Genomic DNA, 27,101 nt, shown 5'->3' on the forward strand with positions numbered 1-27,101 from the left:
CGAAGGTGTGCCGGTGTCGTGTGATGCGGCGGACTCGTGAAATTGAGGCAGGTCGCTTCTTCCTCGCAGCCGGAGTTCAATGTTCGAAGTGCAGAGTCTCGGCAGGCGGGATGCGCTAGTGGTAGCGTAAAGCGGATCGCGCACGGACCTCGCCAAAGTCAACTTGCGGCTCGACCTTGGCTGCAGGTGCGTGTGCCAGCCAGCCAGGTGGAGAAGGGCCAGCTGAAGGGAAACACTCGCCCAAACACCCGCTCACGGCGTGACGGTGACGGTCAGCAGCAACAGGCCTGGCGGAAGACGCGGACTCGGCTCTCGACTCGTCAATGACTCTCCTGTCTGGCAGTGTCGTCGCGAGCAAGGCCGTAGGGTACGGCGGTGGTGCAGTCGGTCGGGGGACTTTGCAAGGCCAGATCTCCGTGGCGCCTGGGAAACAAATCACGAAACTCCAAGGAAATGCTGTATCCGGCGCGCCCTTTCAAATGGACGCGGTCTTGGCGGGGACAGAGACGAGACTGGCAAAGCTGAGAATTGGTGACAATGATGAAGGTGACAAGATGATGGGGCCTTGTGTGTCCTAAGCAAGGCTTGAACGGGACTAGGGTGAGGGCGACAAGCGTGTTCTCTCTGTGCATGCAGCATGATCCACGCCATCTTCAATTCAGGCGCATCGGCCAATGGAAACGGCGCATCGGATCCAACTGGCCAGGGTGGCGCGGTTGGGTGCATTTGAAGGGACTGGCGTCTTTCTGCCGAGAACCCGCAGCACCGTTTCCAAAACGAAGATCTCCTTTTTTGGGGCCGCACGCAGCTGCACACGGGCACGACCACGGCAGGCTGTCAGACGTCGCCTCGACCAAGCGGCGCGCGAGGGCATGAGGACCGACGGGGCACTGGTGAGAGCGTCGAGCGGCAGCGGCAGGATGGGCCACCAGCCAGATCCCACTCCGCAGCAGCTCCTCCCACGGCGTGCGTCTGCGGCCATGCGCCTGGTGCTGCACAATTTGATCCAGCAGCTCAAATTTAGCGCCTAAACTCAAAGGGCCTTTGGCGCACGAATCCTGGCAAGCGACACGCCCGCAAAAGTGTAATCCTGTGCGATGTCGTAATGGCGCTCCAAGGCACACGAGACCGTTCGCGACCAATTTCTTCTGCACCAACAACTATATACTGACGATGCGAGTGAATGTTGCATATCGTGCTTGGGAGTGTATTCTTTGCGATTGTGCTGTTTGATGAGACGTAATCATCTGGAGATCTGGAATGTCTCGCCTGTCTGCCGTTTTTACCCTTTAACCTAGAACCCCAGCCCCACGCGGCCGGTCTGAGAGCGTCCTTGCCCGCCGAGACCCAAACTAAGAAAGTTCAGCAACAATTTGTTGTACTTTGAGCTCTCGCTTCACATCGACCAGGCTGCCATGGCTTCCAGCACAGCACTGCCAAACGGCACAGCGCCCTCAGGAGCGACAGATGCCGTCCTGAAGCCATCCGATCCCATACCCGAGGGTGCGGTACCTGTGAAAGGACTCGACTTCGATGCGTTCGCTGATCGCAATGTCACGGTCGCCGAGCTGGTAGAGAACCTTGCGAAGGTGGGCTTCCAAGCTTCTTCGATAGGGCAGGCAGTTGATATAGTCAACGGCATGGTCGGTCTTTTCTCAACTTTTGTGTATTCATCGGAGGAATGTGTTGACTTGTTACGCAGCGGACTTGGCGTGATGCAGAGACGGGAGAGAAGACCACAATCTTCCTCGGCTATACTTCCAACCTGATCTCATCCGGGCTACGGGAAACTCTCAGATGGCTCGTGCAGCATAAGCATGTGTCTGCCATCGTGACCACTGCTGGAGGAGTGGAAGAAGACTTCATCAAATGTCTGGGAGAGACGTACCTCGGATCCTTCACAGCATCTGGAGCTGCTCTCCGTGCCAAAGGGATGAACCGAATTGGAAACTTGTTCGTCCCAAATGACAACTACTGCCACTTCGAAGACTGGGTCATGCCGATACTGGACAAGCTACTAGAGGAGCAAGAGGCTTCGAAGAACGACGAAGAGCCGATGAATTGGACCCCAAGCAAAATCATCTCCAGGCTCGGCAAGGAGATCAGCGACGAGCGATCTGTGTATTATTGGGCGTACAAGAACGACATCCCAGTGTTCTGCCCTGCGCTCACAGATGGTAGCCTGGGCGACATGCTCTACTTCCACACTTTCAAGGCATCCCCAAAACAGCTGCGAGTCGACATCGTGGAGGACATTCGGAAGATCAATACCATCGCCGTCCGAGCCAAGCGCAGTGGCATGATCATTCTCGGCGGCGGCATCGTCAAGCATCACATCGCCAACGCCAACCTGATGCGTAATGGCGCCGAGAGTGCTGTCTACATCAACACCGCCCAGGAGTTTGATGGATCCGATGCGGGAGCAAGACCGGACGAGGCTGTGAGTTGGGGCAAGATCAAAGCCGACGCTGCGAGTGTCAAGGTACGCTGAAAGAAAGCAACACCATCACCCACTGGTAGGAGTCACTAACGTATTGACAAGGTTTACGCCGAAGCCACGGTGGCCTTCCCACTCATTGTAGCCTCCACCTTTGCCAAAGTGGACAAGCCGGTAGCGAAGACCGCTTGACAGCCAGCAAATGATCGAGTCACGCCCATGACGTGAATGACGGCTCACCGGTATCGACACCGAGCATTTTGAAGTGCTGCTGGATTGGATAGAGTGGGCGAATGCTGCCTGCGGAGGCCAATAATCACGCTTACGCAAGGCACACAACCCAGGCGAGCCTGCATGAAGCGTATGCATGCGAGTTCGACGTGTCACGCAGTTGGACATCGTCCTCGAGGCTGGTCGATATGTATCGGTTTGGCTGAGCAGGTAAATCCAAGTACTCGGTAAGGACTCCATCCAACACACATTTTCCAGTTGATCGATTTGCTGATGATTGCAGTGAAAGGCGAATATTGAGGGGTCCGACAGTCATCTGAGGCAGCATGTGGGTCCTCTGACGCTAGCGTGGTGCGGGAGGAGCTGCAGATGAGCCGAGAGCTTAAATGCGGCGTGTTCTTTAGGCGACTCTCTGGACAACTCACACCTTCGAAGACCTGTACAACCGCCGTCTTGGCTCTGGCTTGCGGGAGAAATACTGTAATCATACCACCATCGCATCAAAAACGCACCGGGCCGCTGGCGGGCATTGGACGGCAAGCAGACCGGCTATCTCCACGTCACGAGCTTCGACAGACGGAGCCGCAGCACATGACGGCACAATAGCAGCCTCACAATAAGAACGCCGCCTATTCAGAAAGCTTCCTATTGTTGGACCCCCACAATAGGCCTCGTCTGGCTCAAATTCAGACTGAACACTTCTCTTCTTCCTCTTCCTCTTCCACAGCAAACAACCACTCATCCTCACACACAGCAACCACCAACCTTCATATCCGCAGCCTCAACCCACCAAGAATCGCCCACCATGGAAGCCGCGGGCGGACTTCCACCGCCTCCTCCAAACCTCAACCCAACCGACCTCGCCATTCCTCCTCCACCGACCCTTCCATTCACTGACCTCGCACCAACCAACGCTATGCCGCCAGCACAGCCAGCTGCTGTCGGGGCACCTCCACCACCGCCGCCCGCGAACCCTCAGCCCAACCGTCAAGACTCAGAAGATGGCGGTTCAGGCAGTGACCACGACGATAGCGAAGAAGACGACGACATGCCACGGTGGTACCCCATCGAAGAGGACAAGTCTGAGCCATGTGCCGACGAGCTGGAATACATCAAGTCCAAGGGCGACCGAAGTGCGACAGACTACACGCACTGGGAGAAGGAAGCGTTCTTCGCGATCGACGACCCTGAGATCACACCTCTCGAGAGCGGCCGAATTGATTGGCTGGTAGAGGGCTTCAACGGCACCAAAGAGAATCCCAACAGCCAAGAGGTGATGCGGTCTCAAATCCAGCGCATCGGCGGTCTTGACTGGCAGATACGGCTCTACCCACGTGGTGTTCCTGGCTCAGAATACCTTTCGGTCTTCATCGAATGTGTGAGCATGCTTTCAGACGACTACGCCGCCATGGAAGACTTCAAAGACCCACCATTCCCGTTTTTGAGGCTCGCATCCTCGAAGCAGAACAAGGTCAAGAAGCGTCGCTCGGTTGCTGCACAGCTCGCTGTGGTCATGTACAACCCAGATGAGCCACGGGTCTTCGAGTACCAGACCGAGGCACACCAGTTCCACAAGATGTCTACCGATTACGGCTGGAAGTACTTCACGCGCTTCCCAAGATACGAGTTCCACGTTCGACAACACGGTCAACGTCAGGCCATCCTCCGAGGCGACAAGCTTGCATTTTTAGCATACATCCGCACCGTCGACGACCCGACTGGCTGCTTGTGGGAGCATGGTGACCAGTCCGCCGACGGAATCACCGCAGTCACTGGTCTGCGGCCCTTCAGGAGATCACTTGTCTACACTGCAAGTGCTATCCCCCTGCTCCACTTTGCTCCGTTCCGCAAGTTTGCACAAGACTTGCCCCCTGGCGCCGAGAACGCCAGCGTTTGGCTACACCCTCTGCTGCTGAAGATGTACTCTCGCAAACGCTCACCAAATTACGGCAATCGCGGCTCGCAGTTCGACATCGATGTCATGGAGATGCTTTGGAGAATGGCGTCTGGTCTTCCAAGAATGTATCCCGATGGGCCTGAAAGCGGCAGATTCAATGAACTAGTCGGTTCTTTCCATGCCGAGAAGGGAGCTGTGTGTGGCTCTAACAGGCTCAACACCAAAGAGCATCCCTCCATTCAGCAAGCTGTCGATAGCCACCCGAAGCTCATAGCTCGCCCTGCGCTGCTCACGCTCGAGCTGCAACGACAGGAGCACGACAAGACCGAGCGCAAGTGGAAGAAGCTGACGAACAAGGTCAAGTGCGACGAGACGCTGAACGTCGGTGGCACTTCATACACACTCTTTGCCTTCATCACGCATTGCGGCCATCTACGATCGTGTCGCTACAACTCGTATGTGCGTCCACGAGGTCCTGGCAAGGGCTGGTACGCATACCAAGACAGCAATGTCACCCGTCTCACCGAGAAGCAAGCTCGTGAGAGACACTCTGGTGCCGAAGGTAACGCCAACGGCTCACGGAAATCCGAAGATGGCTACGACTCGCCATTCAGCGAATTCCACGAGCCAACGAGCGAAGTCACATGTGCTGTCATGTACGTGCGCGACGACATGGCTGAAGAGACTTTCAATGCGCCAGATGTCGAAGAATGGAGACCAGACTACATCGAGCCTATCAACGACCTCTACGACCTGCCTATCAAATCAGCCATCCACGAAAACTTTGGTCACGCAAATGTCCCAAACATCAACGCTCCACCTGCCGTCACCGAAGAAGAGTTCGCCCGCCTACAAGAGATAGCGGCACGCATCGACCAAGCGGCGACCGAAGCCACGCCTGAGCCTCCGATGATGGATGGAGAGGACGTTGTGATGAGAGATGCCGACGACGACTCGACTTTCGATATCGAATCGCAAGAGACGTCGCCAATGTACGATGGCAAGGTAGCATCTGCGGGCACCAAAGACTGGCTCGGCCAAGCCTACTACGAAGGCCACTTCAACGAGCATGGCGCTTTCCACGGCGGCGGTCACCACATCGCCACCAATGGCGACGAGTACCTCGGCGAGTTCAGAGACGGCGAATACTCTGGCTATGGCAAACTCATTTACGCCCTCACCGGCAACATCTACGAAGGCGAATTCAAGAATGGCAGGCCTGAGGGCCGTGGCAAGCTCACAGAAGCTTCCTCGACTGGCAATGTCTACGAAGGCGGTTTCAGAGATGGCAAGAAGCACGGCGACTTCGTCTTGACGGGCAAAGTCACCGACGAAGACCAGAGCCACTGCCACATCTGCTACGACAAGGACATCACGACGGCGTTCTACGACTGCGGCCACGTCGTCGCCTGCCGCGACTGTGCCGCGCAGATCGACGTCTGCCCGGTTTGTCGTCGACGTGTGGTGGCGAGGTTGCAGCTGTATGGCGTGCGGGTTTCGAATGCATAGAGGCGTTTTTTTAAGAGCGCAGGACTCAGATGGCCCAACACTGCCGCCGTCTATGTGTCACGAGATGAACGAATTAGAATCAGAGATTAGCGTTGGCGTTTTGCCGTTTTTTGCAAGGGATGAGATACCCCCTCTACAACTCGCGCTGTGGGACGTACATTGTATGATGCCCAGTAGATGAGAGTTATGATATGAAACTGTTCAGACTTTTGGCTTGATTTTCCGATTTCACTCTTCATACACCTGTCCTATCACTCACTCCTCACGACATTGACATCGACTTGCAAACTTCTTCTTCGCTTTCCACTACCTCCCACCGATTCCACTACCACTCTTCATCACTAGTATCCGTATGCCACAGCTCCTCATCCATCGCATAACTAAACAACGGCCGATGATACCAATGCCTCTCCCTCACCTCCTCGAGCTTCTCCCTCACCGCCTCCCTGCCTTTCACTTCCAACGTGATATGGCTATACTTCTCAAACACCGCTTGACCGACCACATATTCCTCACCTTCATCCGCAGTCTCTCCGTTTCTGGCTTCCGGCTCCGCTTCGACGAATGACACACCACCTGCGTCATGCATGAGATGGTAGAACAGGATGTATTCGAGCCGCGGGCAGTGTGCGAGGAGGAAGTCGAAGAGCTCGCGCCAGGGGCCTGGGGATGAAGGGGTGGATTGGAGGGAGATGTCGCGGAGTTTGAGGCTTGTGAGGCGTTGGGCGCAAGGTTGGAGGAACGTTTGGAGGGTGAAGGAGGTGGTTGTGATTTTCTCGAGTTTGATGCGGGTTAGATGTGGGAGGGGGGCTTCCGTTGCGAGGCGGTTGAAGGCTATGTAGGGGTAGCTTTTCTCGGGGTTGATCGCGTCGATGGAGGAGTGGCCGAGGGATCTGGCGCGGAGGGTTTGGAGGCCTATTTCTTTGAGGTTGGGCATGGATTTGAGGAGGGTGACGAGGTTTTCGCCGAATTCGCTGTTGGATGGGTCGTCTAGGAGACGTGGAGTAAGATTTGTGGGCTTGAGCGTTGGCTCGAGTAGTCCTCGGATGATGTTGAGCTCGAGGTAGAGCATTGACGAGCAGGCGGCTTTGAGCTTCGACCGAGGGAATTGCCCAGAATTCATGTTATCCAGCTCTATCACGTCGGTATAGAGCCTTCTAATTTGAACACCAGTTTGCGCAACGGCTGACAGAAGGGCGATGAAAAGTGTTGACGAAGGGGAGAGGTTGGGAGAAGGAACCGGAAGGAGGGGACCTAGTTGCCTTGGGTCGGAACCGACTGATTTTTGGAGAGCAGACCACCCATATGGAGAGTGGTTTTCAGAGCGTCTCATGCCGATGGTTGTTAAGTTCGGCAGTTTCGCAAACGCGGTCGTGAGGCGGGCTTCCAGCGGAGTCGGCCGTCCGTCATAATTGTCGTTCAGAACCTCCATGTAATCCGCTGTACATTCGAGATACGCTTCGATTTGCTCGTTGGTCTTTTGAGGCAGTTCGCGATTTACCGCAGCTGCGGTTTGAGCATCCGTGAAAGAGTCCGCATCTTCAGGGTCGTCCCCACCGTCGTTCTGGCTGCGCCCACCGTCCTCTGACCATTCATAGCGAAAGTCCGTGAGAGTGAAACAATCGGGATTGATCCAGACATGTTGAACAAATTTGCTCAATTCTTTGTGGTTGGCAATTTCTTCCAGAACTGTTAGACTTGGAGTTGTGATCATGAAGCCTTTCTTGCGGAAGAAGTGGCGTCCGAAGTAGTCGAAACTGGCCTTGTCCAACGTGCGACTGCTAAGGCGTGCTGAAAAGACATCTTCGTCTCTCAAGTAAGTGAAGATGTGACTGATCAACTCAGCTGGCAGATCGATGAGAGCCATGTGTCTCGTCTCAGGAAGACAGGAACTGTGTGAGCGTTCTCGGAAGGCTGTCGCATGGCACAGTGGGTAACGGGCTTGGAGAGAGTAGGACGACTCCTATTGATGGTCGATTCAGAAGTTCGTCAGGGGGCAGTATAGGAGCTTCTGCACATGTCGAAGTCGAGAAGTGGTCGAACTTGTCTCAGAGATCTCACGATTCCAGACCACTTCGCTTATTCCACCAATCCGAACCCATTAAGCCAGCATATCTCCAAGCTAGCCAACAACATCCACCTCGAAACGCGACTTCACCTTTCCACCATGACGACGCGCCTGAGCGAGGACGACATCTACCGCACCTCCACACAATACCGGCTATGGTCCTACTCCCCAGCCCAACTCGCAGCCCAACGTAGAAAGACACACGAGCTCGCCATCGCCCGAGCGCAACAAAATGCCAGCAAGGATGGCGAACAGAATGGAGCTTCCGACGCCGGTAATGTCGAGTACCTCACGGAAGAGGAAGAGCTGCGACTTGTACAAAGATACTGCGTGAATATAAGAGCCACAGCCGAGCATCTGAAATGGCCCATCAACGTCAAAACGACCGCGGTGCAGTACCTCAAGCGCTTCTACCTTTCCAACTCGTGCATGACATATCCCCCATTGGAGATCTACAAGACCGCCATGTTCCTCGCTAGCAAGACCGAAGCCATTCACATCACAGTGCCGAAGTTCGCGGCCAGCATCAGGGCGGATGCGGATGCTATTCTGGCGCCGGAGTACAAGTTCATGCAAGCGCTGCGATTCACGCTGGATGTTCGGCAGCCGTTTCGTGGACTCAAGGGGGCTTTGATGGAGTTGATGAACATGGCTGAGGGACTTATGGGCACACTGGACGGGACAGAGCAAAAGAGTGGAAAGGAAGTGCAACAGACTATGCTAGGCCTCAAACCCTCTTCAGCAGAGTGCAAAACTCCCTGGAAAGCGCCCTCGGGAACCGTCACCACAACCAACCTCAACGATCGCATCCGCGCCGCCTACGACGCCGCCCGCTACCTCCTCGACGCCCCTGCCTCCCTCACAGACGCCTACTTCCTCTACACGCCCTCGCAAATCCTCCTCGCAGCCCTGCACCTCGCCGACGAACCCCTCACATCCTTCTACCTCGACACCAAACTCCCCCCAACCTCCCCCTCCCGCTCCAAAATCCTCTCAACAATCCAGTCCTGCGCAGACATGCTAGCATCATTCAACCCCAACGCAAGCATGTCGAAAGACGAGCGCGACGCGCTGGAAAAGAAACTAGAGCGATGTCGAGATCCGACGACGAAGGATTTGATCAAGAGCCATGCGGCGATGAAGAGGAATGGGGTGGAGGAGGGGAAGGTGGATGAGGAGAAGAGTAAGCGGAGGAAGCTGGAGAGGGAGAAGAGTAGTAAGGAGATGGATGATTTGTTTGGGCCGAGTTTGGCGCAGGGGAAGGCGAATGGGAATGGGTGAGAGTCTATGGGGTGAGAGGGAGAGAGTTGAAGGTTACTTCACTGTTTAGGTGAGCCGTACCGTCTCGTAGCACGGTGTGCCTTTGAAGAGAAGCGCGATCGACCGCTCGCAACTTCAACGCGCTGAGAGCTGCGGTGCACGACGTTTGCACTGACGATAGAGACGATGATGTCTTCCTCCCAGTCGAGACATTCCGATCCTCGTCAACGTGACGGGATAGTGGATGAGAAGACCAACTCCTTACACAGCTGGAGTGAAATGGGCAAGTAGGCCTCCATCACAACGATTCATCCTATACAACTACGTACTCGTGGTTATCATCAACATCAACAAGTTCAACTTTTCCTCTTTGATATCATTCCACACGGTTACAAAACTTCCAGCCCTGCTCCTTATCTTCCTCGTCATCATGACTACAACTACAAATTTGTGCCCAGCGCCTTCTCTTGTCAGGGCCGTGAGAATACCCAAACGTATTAAGGCAGCACCACGGCGTGGCTTGGCCAGAGAGACCTCGTCACGCATGCGCTCCTCCGAGTCGTATGAAAAAGCCAAGACCCGCTGGGGATGGAACTCTGGTCGGCGATGGCGTGAGGCAGACTGGGTCTCTTGTCAGACCTGGCAATGAGTGTTACTGACGTGTCTCGCACGTTCCCTCGCATGCGATCACGTCCTCGCTGCCTTGCGCAGCCCCTCCATAATATTGATCAGATTGTCAACAAGCGGAGGATTCCTGGTCTCATTGTGATTGCGCCGCATGGTAGTGACGACCGCACCCACAACATCGTCCGGGTTCGCAACCATGGCAGCGCCCTCTGCAGGCGGCTTGATGGTCCATGTGCGGATAGCGGCATTGCCTTTGCCGCTGTTGATCCATCGCTTGACGATGTTGTCATCACCGCCATCGAGGAACGCGGTGGGGCTATTGTTGACCAGCGGGCCTGGCTCTGTGGCTCGTGTGATGATGCCATACGACCAGAAAGCCAAGCTGGCTTGGTAAACGGCGATAGCGGCAAAGTCGCAGGTCAGTCCAGGCCGTAAGTTCCTAGCTGCGCGCAGGACTTGACCGGCGTGCCAGAGCGCCTGTCGTGCCATTGTGGTGCGTGTCCACTGCACAAGAGATGGGTATACTCTTCGAGATTCTTCTTCACCTTCAACGCCGGCGAAGAGGTGGACATCATCCAGTGATAGGTGAAGATGCATTAGTAATAGCTCGACGATGAGCGTGACTTTAGTATCTTCAACAGAGCTGATGCGGAAGCATTGTAGAAGCTTCGTCAGCTCGGCATGGCGAGTGTTCATCAGGAGGTTTCCACTGCTCCATTGGTTGTTGTAGTCCTTCATCGAGGAGTCGAGTTGTCGATACTCCCAGATCATCCTCCAAGCAGCACCAAGAACGGCCATCGACGCTTGTCGTTGATCAATGAAGATGTCTCGAACAGCGAGGATGTCCAGATCCTGAATGCAGTCGACCAGTGAAGGTTGCCGGTCATGCCGTGGACCTGCATTGCGCATGTACGTGGCTTTCCACGACTCGGCAGAGGGTGAGTGCCACAAGTTCTCTGACTCTGGCAAGGGTAGGTAGAGCTCTGCATAGGAGATAAGCGGGCTGCTGAGAAGAGACACCGAAGATTCAAGGTCGTGGCGGAATAAGTGCAAAGCGAACCGCTTTCGCGACTCTTGCTTCACCCATTGCCGCCATTTACTTTCGAGGATGTCGCCTTGATCTTCAGCATACGGCACAATACGCTCGTAAGTACCGCGGCGGAACAAGCCCCCTCTTCGCGCCATGGTTACCAAATTCTGCTGAAATCCCTCAGCAAGCTCCATCTTGCGGGAGTCGCCGCTCCACAAGCCGATTTTGAGCTGCAGTAACGACGCCTGCATAATCTGGAGGTCTCGCATCATGGTGTTATCATCCTCCAGTTGGACTTGAATCGCAGTCCTGATTGCTTCTTGGATCGCATAGCCCAGCTTCCTTATGGACGAGTCAGGTGTCAGGACGGCACCAGCAGCTACGATGGCAGCAAGTACTTCGGGCCTGGTTTGACCGGTCAGTAACGTCGACGCATGTATCCAGTGCTTAGCGTGTGACCCAGGCGACGTTAACGAGAATTGGAACAAGCTATCGAGCAAGCCTATCGAAGGGAAACAAGCAACCGCTCGAGGGATGCTATTTGGCTTGCACGTGCTTAAGATCATGGCCAGGATCCTGTCCCTCGAGGTCTGAGACAAAGGTTCGCACGTCACTCGACGATCAATATCCAGACTCGTCGGTGTCGGGAGTGAGAGGTTCTCTTGTTCAGCACTGCCAGAGTCTTTGGACAGTGGACGGAACCGCCATACGGACGCCTTAGGCAAAGCGGTAGTGTCCATCGGTGGCGCTGGCGCAGACGTGAAGCTAGGCATGATATCCGAACCTGTCGTCGGAAACCCTATACTGGGAGTGCGCAAGTCAAAGGGATTGGCATTGTTGTAGGTGTCCAAGAAGCTGAGGTCCAGGTCGTTGAGTTCCATGTTGGTGTCAACGCCAAAGTCGAATAGTTCCCTTGGAGTCCACGGTCCAGCCTGGTAGTCGATGACTTGAACGTTTCCGTTTGGTTGACTGGTATGCGGCATCATCTTATCTCTAAGATAGTCGAACATGTTGGCGCCGTTCGGCGTATGCGGCGGCATCATCGATCCCTCCATCCCCATCTGAGCCGGTGGCGGTTGAGCTTGGTCGGCCATCTGCATGGCAGGAAGCGGCCCTGGGGGACCAAACGAATTACGATGCTGCATTTGGGGAGTTTGAACTGGATGCATGGGGGTCATTGGGCCCATGGTTTGCACATGCTGGACGCTCTCGCCGTAGCGCTGCTGGTCCGGCATGAAGTGATTCTCTGGCGGCGACTGTCGATGCATCTCGTTGGGGGCAAAGTTGGGGGTAAAGTTGCACTGAATGCCCTTCTTGGTGCAACGCTTGCAAGGCTTCTCTTCCTCGCACTTCAGATGTAATCCAGCGCAGGCTTCGCAGGCCTGGGAGACGCGGCTGTGTTGAATGATGGTGGGCTTGGCCTGGGGATCATCTTTGCTGTGGCCCAGGGTGTGTCGCTTGAGCAGATCCGCTCGCGCGAAGGCTTTGGTACAGATCTGACACTGGTAAGGCTTCTCCTGCGTATGCATGCGCACATGGCGCGAGAGATGATCGAGGCGGGCATAGCTCTTGGAGCACTTGCCGCAGGAATACAGGCGCGTGCTCGAAGGGGGTCCAGCAGCGGTGGCAGTGCTGCCGCTCCCATTCGCCGCGCCCGAGCCATTACTGGTGGGCGGTTGCTCGGGGTTCGCAGCGCTGTCGTCGCTGGAGCGCTGACGTTTGGCGGCCGGCTCGGGCACGTCGTCATCGGCTGCGGGCGGCGCAGATGGTTGAGCATCCATCGCAGGCTCCGGCGTAGGAGGGTAGGCCATGACGCCTGCTGGGACGGGGTGCGCCAGTGGAGGCCGACGGTCGAGGCAGAGCGGTATGTGGAGAGCAATGAGAGAGAAGTCGCTGGTGGAGGCGACGCTGGGGTTTAAAGCGAGCGCAAAGCCCTGCAAAGCCTCGCCCGCATCCCCGCACTGTTCGGTTCGCACACACTCGACCGTCTGCCGTCCCTGCAGGAGCACCATGAGACGACGCCTCCAGTAACAACTGGCCGTGGCGTCCGCTAGGGGGCACCAGCAGGTCCAAGTCGTCTAGGGCATCTGACCACACTGCGGACTCTCGCCCATCCGCTTGACAAAGTACACATGCACATCATCGCTGTTCCCATCACCTACCGCCCAATCGGTCATTCGCCGAACCTTACTCGACGTTCAGGTCTTCGAAGACTGGCTCAGTCCACGTGCATCGCGTGCCCACATCGTTCAAACGGTCGTCTCCAGAATAGAAGCCATCGAGCGCTGATCTCGGACATAGCCGACCTCGCCAGTTCACTGCCTCCCAGAGAGCATCACAAAACATTCGCAAAACAGAATTGAAGAGGTTCTCGGAGTTTGTGAGATGGCGGTGGTCAGACGGCCGCCGGAACGCTCGGTCACTACGCCCTGTGCAGCCTTCTGAGCCGGAGTTGCAAAGTGTACAGTCTGAAGGAAGACTTATTAATCAAGCTATAGCTGCCCAGCAGGTGGCTTCCGCGTTACATCGAAGGATCTTCGTGTCATTGCAGGCAGGGTTTAGGTCAAGTTCCTCACATCGCGTTCCCTATCGCTTGTAGAGTTCGCACATACACACCAATGACTGCCAATGGTGGGAAACGGGGAAACACCTGGGGAAGGTGCAAACAGAAGGATTGAGAAGCTTTCTGCAAGCCTTGATCATTTCTTGCAAGTGCTCTGCCTGCATGTGGGAATTGTGAAGCCGGATCTGCCGCCTCGCCAAGCGGTCCCACCATAACAGGCAGAAACTTATCGATTCCACACCCACCGTGCTGATGTATAGCCATTGATCGGCACGTATGCTATTCGTTCGGGGTAATTGGTGGAGTTCGATAGGCAGGTGAGGTTTGAATAGACTTCGCTGAGCCATCAAGATGCGCAATGCGCTCTTCCTTCGATCCTCTCGTAGACTACTGCGATGCATCGAACAATCTTTCGGGCAGATGGACGCTCCGTACTCAACCAATCGCAGGATGCTTGATCTAGGATTGGATGCTCTTGGGGCGGTGAGGTAGATCAGCCTAGAGCAGAGTGTAGAGGGACACGCCAAGGAAGGTAGGTACTCAATGCAGGCCGAATAGACGAGGAACCTGCAGCTTGGGAACTTTGCTCTGGTGCCTGGCCACTTCAGTGATATCAAAGGGACCAAAGTCGTACGAATCTAAGACCGCATGATGCGTGTCTACTCCGAAGAACGTTTTTCCGCGGCGAGAGAATGAAGTCGATTCATGCATGCATCTCAACCATTGCTGTTGGCGTAGTCCAGTCATCATGCGAGTGATCAAAATTTGCTGGATGAAGTGGTATCGGCTCCAAGGAGGGTCGCTGGTCATGGAGGCGATTGCAGGTGTTGTGACCGATACCGGGCTTGGTGGTTATGCTCACATAGATAAGACACATCACATACGAACAGCGAGGAGCTGTCTCGCTGTGCAGTGGCCAAAAGCCGGTGGTCAAAAGCCGATGTTGTAGACTCTTCAACCATGAACAGCTGCGAGAGAAGCTTTCAGACCTTGTCTCTTCAGCCAGAAGCGCCGTACGATTCAAAGACTTCCGCATAACTTAACAAATCAGTTTCATCACAAGGGTATACCTTGTGAACTCCAGCTCATGATCGTGGGAGAAGTTCTCTTTGTCCTCCAAGCTGCGAGACGGCGATGGGCAGACGGAGGCTCGTCGCGAGCGTCTTGCTAGGGATGGGAGGCAACAGCGCACCTGGAAGGTGGCCAATGGAAGTATTTTGTCCTTGACGCAGGTCTCACAATGCCATTCGATATTATTGATGGGGAGGTGAGTGGAAGAAGTGAAGTTGGTATGCCTGACAGCCACGAAGCAGCCACGAGGAACAAGGTTTTGCGGCCCGCAGCGCCTCAATCAACCTGATACCTCCGACACGAGTCTCGCCAATGTCCACAAACATCCTCGCATCTACATCATCCTTGTAAGGGTTGCGGTGTTACGACGCGTTTCATATTGTTTGTGCTTCTTGTCAATGCACCTCCATCATAACGAGTCACGACATATCAATGTTTTACGCAGACTCCCTATTGAGTGACCGATCGAGACCATGGACCCAAGAAACGTCCCAGCCGAGCAGATAGCGTCGCCAACAAGTCCAACGTTTTCGGCCGGATCTTCTGGAAGAACGAGCTTTCAAAGCCATGGTCGGCACCTATCAATGGTGTCTGAAAGCGCAGTGCCGCCTCGAACGAACCGATTCTCCGTGCAGTTTCCAATTCCCGCAGATTTACAGAGTCCAATCCGCACATCAACCTCACCTGTACGGGAGCAGGCGACGGACAGCATAGAGGGTTCAGATACTCAGAATGATCCGTCGGACGGCAACTACTTACATCTGATCGCCGCCCAGGAACGGCGGGTGCTGGAATTGAAAGAGGAGTTGCAGAAGGCAGAAGCAGATCTGAATAGGTTAAAGAGAGATTGGGCACGACACGAGGCGAACAAGAAACGTGATGATGTCAGGCGACTGACGAGACTCCAAACATTGCAAACTGCCTTACCTGCGTCAGTACCCGACGATGATACAGATGGATCAAGCGCTTGGATACAGCAGGAGATGGAACGTCGCAAGGCGCTTCTGTCATCAACGAGGACCAGTAATCGCACTGTTCTTCCGGGCCAGCGGCATACGAGAGCACTATCGTTGCTTTCACCGGCAAGAGACAACATCAAAACGATGACTCCTATAATTCAACCTCCACCACCTCCACCGCGGAAAGACAGCCTTAGGAAGGAAATCCCAGAGCGTCCAGATGGAGTGACCCCACAACCACGGTTGAATAGAGCATCAACCACTGGAAATGTGTCCAGTGACGCACCTATCCCGGCCATTGCTGGTCTAAATCCCGCAGACGCAGCAGCACTTGATCACGAAAGCCTCATTCGTGCTGGCAAAAAGGTCGCAACAGGATTCAAAGATGGGCTTTGGAACTTCTGGGAGGATCTGCGGCAGGCCACTGTAGGCGAGGAATCTACACAAATACCGCCACCACCCAGAAGGAAAAGCTCGACGCAGACTCTCAAGACCGCAAGGAAGCAAAGCAGCAAGAGCAGTCTACAAGGGTCTTCGAGGAGCTCATCGACGATTGGCAAAGACTACCCAACACTTGGCCGTAAGGAGTCATCGAAAGCGCTTCCAGATCTTGCCAACCCATCCTTTTGGACTGACCATGGCGTGAACCTCCCACCACCCCCACAAGCGGCTACGAAGAAGACACCCACTTCTAGACAAGCAAGACCTGCAGAGCCTGCCAAGCGACTGTCGACAGCCTCTAGTGAAGCTTGGGATACTTGGGACGACAGCCCTCAGCAGTCCAGATCGAGCAGTAGCGTTACATCCGAAGCCACCACGCTACCTTCAACGGTATCTGGCAGCCCGAGGACAAGCTTGGCCATAAATCGCGAGTCGAGAGATCTGTCGAAGAAGGATGCTATCCCATGGCCAGCGCTCAAGAAGTCTGGAATCGGGAGTCTCCGCAGGACGGCAAGCAATCTCCTGACAGAGTGGGAGAAGAGTCTCACACCAAGCCCGGGCGAAGAATATCAAGGAGAGGCATCGGATTACATGGGGGCCAGTGCTGAAGCTGCTGCTTATGGAGCTTCGAGAAGGAAGAATGATTGATGACCTATGATGTTGGTGAATAGACACTTCTACATAGCGACGTTGGAATGTAGATATCTTGGCGCTGCGATGGAAGTGAATGTGCGGAGTCTGTCCAAATTCAGTCTAGCCTCGGAGGTGTCAACACTTCCTCTTGAATCTACACCCCATCGCCTCAACCACATATCTTCCACGACTGTTGCTCCGGCACTCGCACTGCTCATCTGCATCGAAGTCACATCTGAAGATACACCATGTCGTTCCCAGGATTCCCAGGAGCCGGTTCTGCTCAGGACATGGACCCGCAAAAGGCTCAGGAGCAGATGATGATCAAGACGGTACATCCAACAAACCCAAGCCGCCGCAATCCACCCCATCAGCTAATCAACGATGATATCTAGATGCAAGCCGCCATGGAATCCTGCCCCGCCAAACTCGCCATCGCCGGCACAATGGGCTTCGGCCTCGGCGGCCTCTTCGGAATGTTCATGGCCTCGATGCGCTACGACACGCCCCTCTCCGCCGGCATGCCCGGGGGCGTCGGCACCCAAATCAAAGACATCCCGATGCGCGAGCAGCTGAAAATGGGCTTCAAAGACATGGGCCGGTCGTCGTGGTCCTCCGCGAAGAATTTCGGATACATCGGCGCGATTTTCGCTGGGTCGGAGTGTGCGATTGAGGGGTTCCGGGCGAAGAACGATTTGGCGAATGGAGTTGCGGCGGGGTGTTTTACGGGGGCATTTTTGGCGAAGAATGCCGGTCCGCAGGCGATGGCGGTGGGGTGTGCGGGTTTTGCGGCTTTCTCGGCGGCGATTGATACGTATATGCGTATGGAGAGTAACGATCGGGCGGCGGATCCTATTATTTGAAGAGGAAAGAGGGAAGAGAAGACGATATGGAAGGGACAAGAGGAGGGATGCCTGGACCGCGAGAGGATACGAGCAGAGGGACGCGGCTAGCGAAGCATTGTCTTCCCGCATGGCATCGAGGACCCAGCACTCTGCCCGCCATGTTCGACCGATGGTCACGAAAGCACGAAGCGCCGAATCTACCAACAAGCGAGGCCATGCGAAGCCACGACCACTCAAGCTCAGGTCTTGAGGAGGCGACCTGGGCACGGAAACTCTACTCACAATGGTCAAACTCCACTACAGTGTACAGCACCGGATCATGAAAGATGAAGGGTGTAAAAGAGAGCACCATTACAGGGAAAGATTAAGCTGGTGCGTTCAGAAAGCATCTGGCTCTGATGTCTCGAACTGCATTTCACCCGCCGGTCTAATGGAGGTAATAGAACTCGACTCAACTACAACTACCGCTTCGGTGGCGAGAATAAAGAAGGTAGCCTAATACTAAGCATCATCAGACTAGCAAATACCCGGATCGTCAGCCACAATCTACGTCCAAGTTGACAATTTAGCCGGAGAACTACTAGCACCGAGGCCTCGCTACGCTCTTGTTTTTGTTCCTGCATTCTCACCAACATCCTCCATGCGGGGCTCCAACTCGTTGCTCCACACGCGGGATGGCTCGACCATTGACAATATTACAGCGAAGCCACACCTGGTCATTGATCTAGAACTCACAACTGAATGGGCACTTTACAGCATTTAGCCGAGGAGCCCATTCTCTCTCCTAAAGCAACGTCCTCAGACAGGAGACATTGAAATTGTTGCATAGGCTAATAGGACAAAAAGGTGTATAAAGAGTAAGTATCAAGCAGGAACCACTCAAACCCTCCTATTGCAAGAGTCTTCAAACAACCACACTACCATCCTCCCGCCTTCTCCAACATGCCCCTCCTTACAACCCTCCTCACACTCACCCTCCTCCCCCTCGCAGCCCTCCCCAACCCCGTAAAATCAGGCTCCTCTTGCACCGACGCCACCACCACGACCTCCCCACCACCAGCAGACGGCACCTCCCCGTCAACGACCCTGACAGCCACCGCCACGGCGAGGAACTCGGGCCTCAACAAAGCCGCCCGGGCGAAGGGCAAGTTGTGGTTTGGCACTGCGGCGGATTTTCCTGGGACGTCGGGGGAGTTGCAGGATGGGTCTTATATGCGCGAGTTTGGGGATGGGGGGGATTGGGGGGAGGGTGAGTAGACCTTTTTCTTTTTGGGGTTGTTTTGGGAAAAGGGGAGGAGGTGGAGGATGTTTGATTTAATGGTTTTTTCATGGTTTGACGTCTCAAATATTTATTGATGTTGACTTGTTGGTGTCCAGCTACGCCCGCGAACATCATGAAATTCGACGCGACGGAACCGCAGCAGAATGTCTTCAACTTCACGGGCGCGGAGCAATTCCTGCGCATCGCAGAGGGCGGGAGGAAATTGGTTCGTTGGTAAGTCAGTGACTCTCTCTCGCCCTAAGCTCAACAACACTGACACTTCACCCTCCCCCTAGCCACAACCTCATCTGGTCCAGCCAACTCCCCGCATGGGTGACCTCGCCCTCCACGCCCTGGACGAACGCAACCCTCAGCGCCGTCCTCGTCAACCACGTCCAGACGCTCGTCAAGCACTTCGGCGACCGCTGCTATAGCTGGACGTAGTCAACGAGGCCTTCGCGGACAGTCCCTCGGGGTCTTACGCCTCGAATATCTGGTACGACACCATCGGGCCCGAGTACGTGGCCCTGGCATTCAAGACGGCTGCGGATGTCGTGCGGGAGAGGAAGCTGAAGGTGAAGTTGTATTATAATGATTATAATATCGAGTTCCCTGGGGCGAAGGCTACGGCGGCGCAGGAGTTGGTTCGGGAGCTGCAGAGGAGGGGAATCCGGATTGATGGCGTTGGGCTCGAGAGTCATTTCATCGCTGGGAGCACGCCGAGTCAGGCGGACCAGGAGGCTAATATGAACGCCTTCGCGGCGCTGAATGTCGACATCGCCGTCACGGAGCTGGACGTCCGCGTCACGCTGCCGCCGACGCTGGCTGTACAGGAGCAGCAGGTCAAGGATTACTACAGTACGGTCGCGGCGTGCGTGAACGTCAGGCGGTGCATTGGCGTCACGGTCTGGGATTTCGTCGATACGTATTCGTGGGTGCCGAGTACGTTTGCGGGACAGGGGTATGCGGATTTGTTCTTTCAACCGCAGGGGGCGGGCACGCCGTTGGTGAAGAAGGCGGCGTATGATGGGTGTTTGCGGGCTTTGACGGGAGCTTGAGATCAGGCGTAGGTTTTGGTGATATGCATGTCGCGGACGAGGTGCGTGAGGGGGTTCTTAAAGGAGGTCGTTGAGGCGTGCGGCGACTGTTCTGTCCGAATGTGAATCACCCATTCCAACTCCCCCGTACTTGAAAGGTTCCTCTCCACCTCAGCGACGAGATCTGAAACGCCCTTCTTGAACTCCGTCTTGCTCCGCTTCTGCACCTGCGTCGTGTCCAAAGACCGTGATGCAGGGAGCGTCGTGCTGCGGGTGAGACAGACTCTTGGCTCAACGGTGCCGGAGTTCATGATCTGGCTGAAGACAAGAATGAACTTATGCTTGCCGTCACGTTCGCTGAGGACGATGTATCCATGGTCGTGCTCGGGAGAGCCGGTCATGACGAAGGTCATGGTTTTCCCCGTGGGATCCCAAGCTTCGTCCGGGTGGACTTTCAAAAAGCTGAGCTGGGTAACGGTGTTGCGAAAGGAGATTTTCTGATTCCAGATCGCGGCGGGGGCGCCGGTTTGTTCTTTCGGCGGCTCGCGGAGGATCATGAGGTCGTGCCATTTCGCCGAGGGCAGTTTGTGTCTTTCGAGGTTGTGGATGGATGTGAGGGTTCCGTCGCCTTTGGGGTAGGACCACATGGCGCAGACGAGGCTGCTGAGGTTCCTTGTCGGGACGATCATGCCGCGGGGTTGTTTGTGGAGGAAGAGGGCGATTTGGGAGGTTGTGTTGTCAGAGTAGCGGCAGTTGAGGACGGCTGTGAGGAGCGTGGGATCTTTCATGCTCTCTAGGATTGGGAGGGAGATGCGGAGGCCTTTGTTCGAGAGGATGAATGATTCGTCGATGCCAGGCTGCGTCCAGCTCATGATGTTGTGAGCTCGGCGGAATCCATATGGAGACGGGGCGAGGAGCAGAGTGTCGTGGCCAGGTTTCCAAGCTTGCCAGACCAAGATCGAGTGATCCGTCGAGTTTTTGATAATCTCCTCTTGCAACCTGGCGAAAGCCTTTGGTCCTTCGCCGTATAACATCGGCATATTGACATCGAAAATCCCCATCAACGAGTACGCCCAATCCTCCTGGCGCGAAGTCTTTCGATTCGCAGCCCAAGCCATCCGACTCGCCACGCTCATCGTCGTAATCGTGTCCCTATCCCTCAACACCTTCGGATCAATACTCGTAATCTCAGAGATCTCCGTCACTCGACTGATCTTGCTTCCAACCGAATTCCACTCGGCATCGTAAAACTCAAGAAATCCCGGCGCGATGAGTTCCTGCAAACACCATCCTCTCGTGAACCACTTGCTTTCCCTGAACTCCACCCCCGGAACATCGTACAGATACGCATAACAGACTTTCGCCTGATAGTACCATCTATACATCGAATTGATCGCCTGCGAGAGCTCCGCACTGCTGGTTTTATCGATGCAGCAAGTGTCGATCCAGACGAAATCCAAGCCCTCCTGCGCCGCGCGCTGGCAGGTGTATTCGATTTTCTTGTAGCCGGATTTTTGGTTGGCGATACCGTTCCAGACATCTTGAAAGGTGACTTCTTCGTCTTCCCAGACGTGGGAGAGGATGGCGTACCGTCCGTAGTTGTCTTCTTCTGAGACGTACTCCTCGAGTTTCCGGGTACCGACATTGAGTAGCCACATGGTTATAAACCATGTCTAGCTGCGATTTCTTGCGGTAGAAATGTTGTTGGAGGTTGGTTGCAAATGATGAAGAGAAGAGATGAAGAGAAGAGCAGAGTGCCAGGTTGCGTGTGGAGATGGTTGTTGAGCCGCGGTGAACAAAGGACGGGAGGCTGTGCCTGGGGCCGCCCTCACACCAGGGGCCTCTGCAGTAGCGCTGCAGGTTGGGTAGAGCTTAACTGGTTGCACCAACAAGGCCTGCGTCTTCGAATAGGCAGTCACGGCGAGAGAAATAGAAATCTGTGTCCAAGGTCCGGAGGACAGATGGCTCAGCCTGGTCAATGCATGCTTGAGATGTAACTCGACACTTACTGCCTTTTGAGCGGAGACTGTTGTCTATGTTCTATGACATCTAGCATGACTCAAATCAGCTGTCCTCGCCAAAAGGATAGTTGAACTTCAACAACGAGTTCAAACCCCCAACCCAATGATCCTCGCCGTCTGCTGCACCACCAGATCTGACAATGCTGGGGACGCCACGCAGCCAGTCTCTCTCACCCGGCGCTCCTTGCGACCGCACTTCTTCACCAACCACTCTAACCTCCATGCCGGATCTCAGACCCTTCTGTCGCCGCACACCATCGACTGAGACTTCAATCTCTTTGCCGCGGTTCTCCTGATCGATGCGTAGTGTTATGGGAGTGTTTGCAGGCAAGACCAGAGGCCTGAAAGACAACGATCGAGGGCAAATGGGTGTCAGAAGAATGGAGGACACCAATGGATGCACAATAGAGCCACCAGATGACAGACTGTATGCTGTCGAACCAGTAGGGGTCGAAACCAGAAACCCATCTGCAATAGCTGTCGTCAAGGTACGCTGATGTGGCGGAGAACCAATCAGAATTGTGATATGCGAAAGATGTGGCAGGGCACCCCTGTGCAAAAGGACCTCGTTCAACGCGAAAATGTCCTCACATTTGTTGTCCGCGTGAGCGAACGGCGGTTCATGGGGAAGGCGCTGTCCATTCGAGTCGAATATGCCAATTCGCAACCTATTGCGTAGCAAAATCCTGGAGTTGCGAGATGCTCCCATCGATTTGCCGCGCATTTGGACCCATCCTTGAGGCCTGTCCTTGGTTTCGGGCTCGTCAGTGCTCCTTGGAGGTAAAGGAGAAGGCGCTCCTGAAACGAAGGCCTCGCGAAAGGCTCGTTTGTACTCGTTGAACTTCCACTCTCCTAGAAAGCCCAAGGTGCCCATGCTGAAGGATAGGATGGGAGGCACGCTCTTGGCCGTGGCGAAGAGAGAGGCTGCATGAAGGATAGTGCCATCACCGCCTAGGGTGGACGTAAGGTCTACATTCTCCTGATATGCGCTGTTTCCTTCGCCGTTGGTGGCGTAGATGGGGAAAGAGAAGGATTCATGAATCTGTTTCGCAACCTCGGGCTCAAATATCAACGATGAGCCTGGATAGACCTCGTGAATGTGGTTCGCGTATTCGCTCAAGGCGCTGCCGACTTCGGTATCGTCGTCCTTGCACACCAGCAGTACGTTCCGGGGCGGAGAGGGCCACTGCAAGGCCAAAAGTTCATGGTTGCTCGTCTCTGTCAAGACGTCAGTTCTTGCACATGGGCCTTAGTAGCTAGAAGATACCTTGAAACTTTGGATGCACACGTGGCGGAAGCTCAGTGATGCTCCGAATCTCCTTTCGCGGTGCGGACGTTGAAAATGATTGCGTTTGTGGCGCGTGTGTGCTTTGCCAGCTTCGCCAGGCTCGCCTCATCCTTCCATCATCGTCGCCAACGCGCCCAGAACGAAACAATGTCGTGTGTGATGATATTGAGAAGGACGGAGATAACGTGAAGACAAGGCGTGGTGGTGTAGGTTTGAATTCGCATCGCAGCGTCATCCGGGGCAGCTCGCTCGCTCGCTCTCGCACCCCACCATCACGAGCCTGAGCATGATGTGATGTGAGGCTGGCGCGCAGCAGGCATCTAACACATCCATCACCTGCCAACGCCCACTCTTGCTCTCGACTCCGCATCATGTGCTGAACGCTGTCCCTCCAGCGCCGCCGGCGACGCTGCTATACACATTCCTGCTACCTCGAACGACCTTCCGCAACCCACCTTCGTTTCCGCGCAAATCCAAAGAACATCTCGCCCAAGATGGAGGGACTCAAACAGCGAAAGACCGCGGCTCAGTCGGACGAGAAGACGAATGGCGATGTAAACAAGACTGCCGACGAGCATCCTGTGGGCGAGGTCAAACATGGCATCGCAATGCAGTTGCTGCGCATCGTCTTGTTCACCATCTACTTCTTCGGCTCTTGTATCTTCATACACGGCGCACAACTCCTCTCTATCCCCCTCTACTGGATCAACAAGGACTGGTTCTACGCTGCCCGTGCTCTGACCAAACAGTTCTTTGGCCTTCTCATCACAACCATGACACAGTGGTGGAGCCCGACCACCGTCCGGGTCAGCGGAGACAAGAGCGTTGCAGAACTATTGAAACAGGATGAGAATGGACTGGTTTCGGTAGACTTTGGCGACCGGGCTGTCTTGATGGCAAATCACCAGCTATACACAGACTGGCTGTACATGTGGTGGGCCGCATACACCAATGTGCAGCCCATGCATGGCCATATCTATATCATTCTCAAGGCGACGTTGAAATGGACGCCGTTGATCGGCCCTGCGATGCAGCTCTACGGTTTCGTCTTCATGGCTCGGAACTGGGCGGCAGATCAGTCACGCATGCGCGAAAGATTGGAGAAGCTCAAGACCAGAAGCTCTGGACCTATGTCTGGTCAGAACGGCAAGCGTCAACTAGATCCCATGTGGCTGCTCATCTATCCAGAGGGCACCAACTTGTCACGAAACACGCGGGAGGAGTCTGCGGAGTTTTCAGCCAAGTCGGGCAAGGCAGACTACAAGCACCAAATCATCCCGCGCACGAAAGGTTTGCAGCTCTGCCTCCAAGAGCTTCGTGACTCGGTCGAATACGTATACGACTGTACTATCGGATACGAGCCGATCCCTCCAGGTGGCTTTGGATCCGAGATATACACCCTCCGATCGGTCTACTTCCAGGGTCGACCGCCTCACAGTGTCAACATGCACTGGCGGCGATTCAAAGTCAAGGACCTTCCCATCGACGACCACGACCAATTTGCAGAATGGATGTTCCAGCAATGGCGCATCAAGGACGATCTTCTCGACGCCTTTTACAAGACTGGCAAGTTCCCGGCGGACAAGAGCGCAGTGCAGATCGAGGGCGGACCAACCGACAGCTTCAAGACGCCTTACATCAACACTGATGTCCGGCCGAGGAATCCCGTCGAGTTCTTGCAGATGTTTGTGCCTGTGACCGCTGCCGCCCTGGTTGGAAGGAGCTTGGTGCAATTGGTGGATCGTATCTTTCCACCTAGCAAGTGAAGGAAAAGGACCTACGGACGGATGAGGAGGCGTTTTGAATTGTGCATGTGGGATAGAGAGATAGGATATCCCGACCAGCAGTGGACTATAGAATGTGCCTAGTGCGCTCCTAATGAAGTCGATTTTTCAAGAGACATTCACTGACTCGTAATGCGGAAATGAGGATGTGGAGTCATGGTCAAAACTGACCTTCGGACGGACCCCAACGCATGTCCGAGCAGTCCATAGCACTGTCCGGATCCATTTGTTTGACTCGTACGCCTACTATGAACAGAACAGGCAAGCGTGCGATGCCGTAAGACGCAGTCAGTCTGTGAAGTTGGAGACTGGAAGAGTCTTTACCCGACCGCGTGAACTCACATCCAGCACTCCCACCGCCGCCCACCAAGCCGACCTCAGTCGCCGAGCAAATCACTCGCATCCTGTGATCCTGACCCACGTCCCAAAACGCCCCTTGGGAATCCGTCTGGCGCCCGCAGTACCCCGCAGTCTCACGAGACAGGCTGATGCGTGCAATGCGGCACTTGTGAGTGGCCAGTCGACGCATTGCGCGAGTGAGCTCGCCGACCGAACTGCCGTCCTCATGCTAGAAGCGGCAGGGTCGGTGAGGTGGGTGTTTGGAGAGCAGTGTAGGTATATTTACTCGGCCGGTCCGTGTTGGAGGGGGAGGCTGTATTTTTCTTTCGCATTCGTCTCTCTATCCTCTCAGTTGTTACTCTTGAAAGAGCAAAGATTGTTGTTTGGCTAGAAAGCTTGACGACAGACCTCACACAACTAGCTCCCTCTGATCGTTCTAAACACAATGTCGACCCAACAACAACAAGAATCCACACCCGCACCTGCACTGTCCGCCTCGGGACGACAATATGACCCCAAGTTCACCCAGCATGTCGTCGACACCTGCGGCCCCAAGACCAGCCCTCGCATGCTCCAGATCTTCTCCGGGCTGGTCAGACACATCCACGACTTTGCGCGGGAAGTGGATTTGACTCCCGAGGAATGGCTGGCGGGTGTCAAGTTCCTGAACGAGACGGGCAAGATTTGGGCGGAGAGTGACGGCAAGAGGAACGAGATGCACAGGTTGTCGGATATCATTGGATTGGAATCGTGAGTGGAGTTGAAGGGTTTCTTCTAGGGTGGGAGGATGATTTTGCTGACTTTGAGGACAGCCTTGTCACTGAGATCGCCAACTACGTCCAAGTCGACGAGCCAAACTACGTCCCAACCTCCGCCGCCATCCTCGGACCATTCTGGAGCCCCAACGCCCCTTGGTAAGCCCCACCATCCACCACACGCACCCTCAAACCTCCCAAAAGACTAACACCACATCCCCAGGAGAAACCTCGGCGACAGCATAATCCAAGACCCGCACGCCGGCACCGTCACCTACATGCACGGCATCGTGCGAGATCTACAAACGAAAAACCCCATCCCGAACGTCACCTTCGACATGTGGCAGGCGTCCTCCAACGGCAAATACGACTTCCAGGACCCCGCCAACCAATCCGACAACAACCTGCGGGGGAAGTTCAAGACGGATAAGAATGGCGAGTACAGACTGTACTGTCTCCGGCCGACGGCGTATAGCTTGCCGCAGGATGGTCCCAGCTGGCAGTTGCTGCAGAGCATCGATCGCCATCCCATGAGGCCCGCGCATATTCATTTGATGGTTACGCATGAAGGTTACAAGCCTTGTATTACACAGATATACCCCAAGGTACGGCCACCCCTCCTCCCAAACCCCCCTCTCCCCAAACACACACATATACTTACTTCCTCGCGCAGGACGACCCCTGGCTCGCAACCGACACCGTCTTCGCCGTCAAAGACGACCTGGTCGTCGACTTCAAGCCTCTGGAGAAACTCCCCTCCAACGTCCCCGAGCACCAGGGGCCGGGAGGCGCCGCGACGAGGGAGCTGGAGTTGGATATTGTGCTTGCGCCGCTGGGGGCGCATGCGAGTAATGCGAAGCCTTTGTTGTAAGGTTTAGGCTTTCGACGAGGAGAGGTATGGAAAAGAGTCACTTCGAATTGCATGAGATGGGAAAGGTCGGATCGAGGAGTGGGGTTGTACAGAACGATTCTTGCAACGGGAGGCGAAAGTCATGTTGTCTGTTATTTTAGCGAGTCCAAATTTCTATGAATGAAGAAAATATCA

General features: G+C 55.0%; 13 protein-coding genes across 13 annotated transcripts; 8 read left to right on the top strand and 5 right to left on the bottom strand.

Annotated features, from left to right (window-relative positions):
* Positions 1-320: 320 nt before the first annotated feature.
* Positions 321-632, bottom strand: M409DRAFT_59764 (uncharacterized protein; the record flags this gene model as incomplete). The annotated part of the gene is made up of 1 exon (XM_033814292.1): positions 321-632. One exon carries the CDS (start codon positions 630-632, stop codon positions 321-323), a length of 312 nt encoding a protein of 103 aa, XP_033661629.1.
* A 783-nt stretch (positions 633-1,415) lies between these two features.
* M409DRAFT_70270 (uncharacterized protein) lies at positions 1,416-2,629 on the top strand (the record flags this gene model as incomplete). Its single annotated transcript, XM_033818653.1, has 3 exons — positions 1,416-1,643; positions 1,703-2,482; positions 2,543-2,629. The coding sequence occupies 3 exons, from the start codon at positions 1,416-1,418 to the stop codon at positions 2,627-2,629; spliced, it is 1,095 nt and encodes a 364-aa protein (XP_033661630.1).
* A 1,087-nt stretch (positions 2,630-3,716) lies between these two features.
* On the top strand, positions 3,717-6,074 carry M409DRAFT_70271 (uncharacterized protein; the record flags this gene model as incomplete). Its single annotated transcript, XM_033818654.1, has 1 exon — positions 3,717-6,074. One exon carries the CDS (start codon positions 3,717-3,719, stop codon positions 6,072-6,074), a length of 2,358 nt encoding a protein of 785 aa, XP_033661631.1.
* Positions 6,075-6,399: 325 nt separating this feature from the next.
* Positions 6,400-7,941, bottom strand: M409DRAFT_70272 (uncharacterized protein; the record flags this gene model as incomplete). Its single annotated transcript, XM_033818655.1, has 1 exon — positions 6,400-7,941. One exon carries the CDS (start codon positions 7,939-7,941, stop codon positions 6,400-6,402), a length of 1,542 nt encoding a protein of 513 aa, XP_033661632.1.
* Positions 7,942-8,241: 300 nt separating this feature from the next.
* On the top strand, positions 8,242-9,423 carry M409DRAFT_59768 (uncharacterized protein; the record flags this gene model as incomplete). The annotated part of the gene is made up of 1 exon (XM_033814293.1): positions 8,242-9,423. The coding sequence occupies one exon, from the start codon at positions 8,242-8,244 to the stop codon at positions 9,421-9,423; it is 1,182 nt and encodes a 393-aa protein (XP_033661633.1).
* Positions 9,424-10,089: 666 nt separating this feature from the next.
* Positions 10,090-12,870, bottom strand: M409DRAFT_70274 (uncharacterized protein; the record flags this gene model as incomplete). Its single annotated transcript, XM_033818656.1, has 1 exon — positions 10,090-12,870. One exon carries the CDS (start codon positions 12,868-12,870, stop codon positions 10,090-10,092), a length of 2,781 nt encoding a protein of 926 aa, XP_033661634.1.
* Positions 12,871-15,166: 2,296 nt separating this feature from the next.
* M409DRAFT_28882 (uncharacterized protein) lies at positions 15,167-16,741 on the top strand (the record flags this gene model as incomplete). The annotated part of the gene is made up of 1 exon (XM_033809215.1): positions 15,167-16,741. One exon carries the CDS (start codon positions 15,167-15,169, stop codon positions 16,739-16,741), a length of 1,575 nt encoding a protein of 524 aa, XP_033661635.1.
* A 233-nt stretch (positions 16,742-16,974) lies between these two features.
* On the top strand, positions 16,975-17,589 carry M409DRAFT_59771 (uncharacterized protein; the record flags this gene model as incomplete). The annotated part of the gene is made up of 2 exons (XM_033814294.1): positions 16,975-17,058; positions 17,122-17,589. 2 exons carry the CDS (start codon positions 16,975-16,977, stop codon positions 17,587-17,589), a joined length of 552 nt encoding a protein of 183 aa, XP_033661636.1.
* A 924-nt stretch (positions 17,590-18,513) lies between these two features.
* M409DRAFT_70277 (glycoside hydrolase family 10 protein) lies at positions 18,514-19,890 on the top strand (the record flags this gene model as incomplete). The annotated part of the gene is made up of 4 exons (XM_033818657.1): positions 18,514-18,820; positions 18,949-19,066; positions 19,129-19,237; positions 19,267-19,890. 4 exons carry the CDS (start codon positions 18,514-18,516, stop codon positions 19,888-19,890), a joined length of 1,158 nt encoding a protein of 385 aa, XP_033661637.1.
* A 2-nt stretch (positions 19,891-19,892) lies between these two features.
* Positions 19,893-21,527, bottom strand: M409DRAFT_28885 (uncharacterized protein; the record flags this gene model as incomplete). Its single annotated transcript, XM_033809216.1, has 1 exon — positions 19,893-21,527. One exon carries the CDS (start codon positions 21,525-21,527, stop codon positions 19,893-19,895), a length of 1,635 nt encoding a protein of 544 aa, XP_033661638.1.
* A 406-nt stretch (positions 21,528-21,933) lies between these two features.
* M409DRAFT_70279 (uncharacterized protein) lies at positions 21,934-23,287 on the bottom strand (the record flags this gene model as incomplete). Its single annotated transcript, XM_033818658.1, has 2 exons — positions 21,934-23,108; positions 23,158-23,287. 2 exons carry the CDS (start codon positions 23,285-23,287, stop codon positions 21,934-21,936), a joined length of 1,305 nt encoding a protein of 434 aa, XP_033661639.1.
* Positions 23,288-23,672: 385 nt separating this feature from the next.
* Positions 23,673-24,944, top strand: M409DRAFT_70280 (uncharacterized protein; the record flags this gene model as incomplete). Its single annotated transcript, XM_033818659.1, has 1 exon — positions 23,673-24,944. One exon carries the CDS (start codon positions 23,673-23,675, stop codon positions 24,942-24,944), a length of 1,272 nt encoding a protein of 423 aa, XP_033661640.1.
* An 802-nt stretch (positions 24,945-25,746) lies between these two features.
* On the top strand, positions 25,747-26,927 carry M409DRAFT_28888 (uncharacterized protein; the record flags this gene model as incomplete). The annotated part of the gene is made up of 4 exons (XM_033809217.1): positions 25,747-26,051; positions 26,114-26,215; positions 26,280-26,661; positions 26,730-26,927. 4 exons carry the CDS (start codon positions 25,747-25,749, stop codon positions 26,925-26,927), a joined length of 987 nt encoding a protein of 328 aa, XP_033661641.1.
* Positions 26,928-27,101: the final 174 nt, after the last annotated feature.

Source organism: Zasmidium cellare, assembly GCF_010093935.1.
Source record: "Zasmidium cellare ATCC 36951 unplaced genomic scaffold M409scaffold_46, whole genome shotgun sequence".
Classification (NCBI taxonomy): domain Eukaryota; kingdom Fungi; phylum Ascomycota; class Dothideomycetes; order Mycosphaerellales; family Mycosphaerellaceae; genus Zasmidium; species Zasmidium cellare.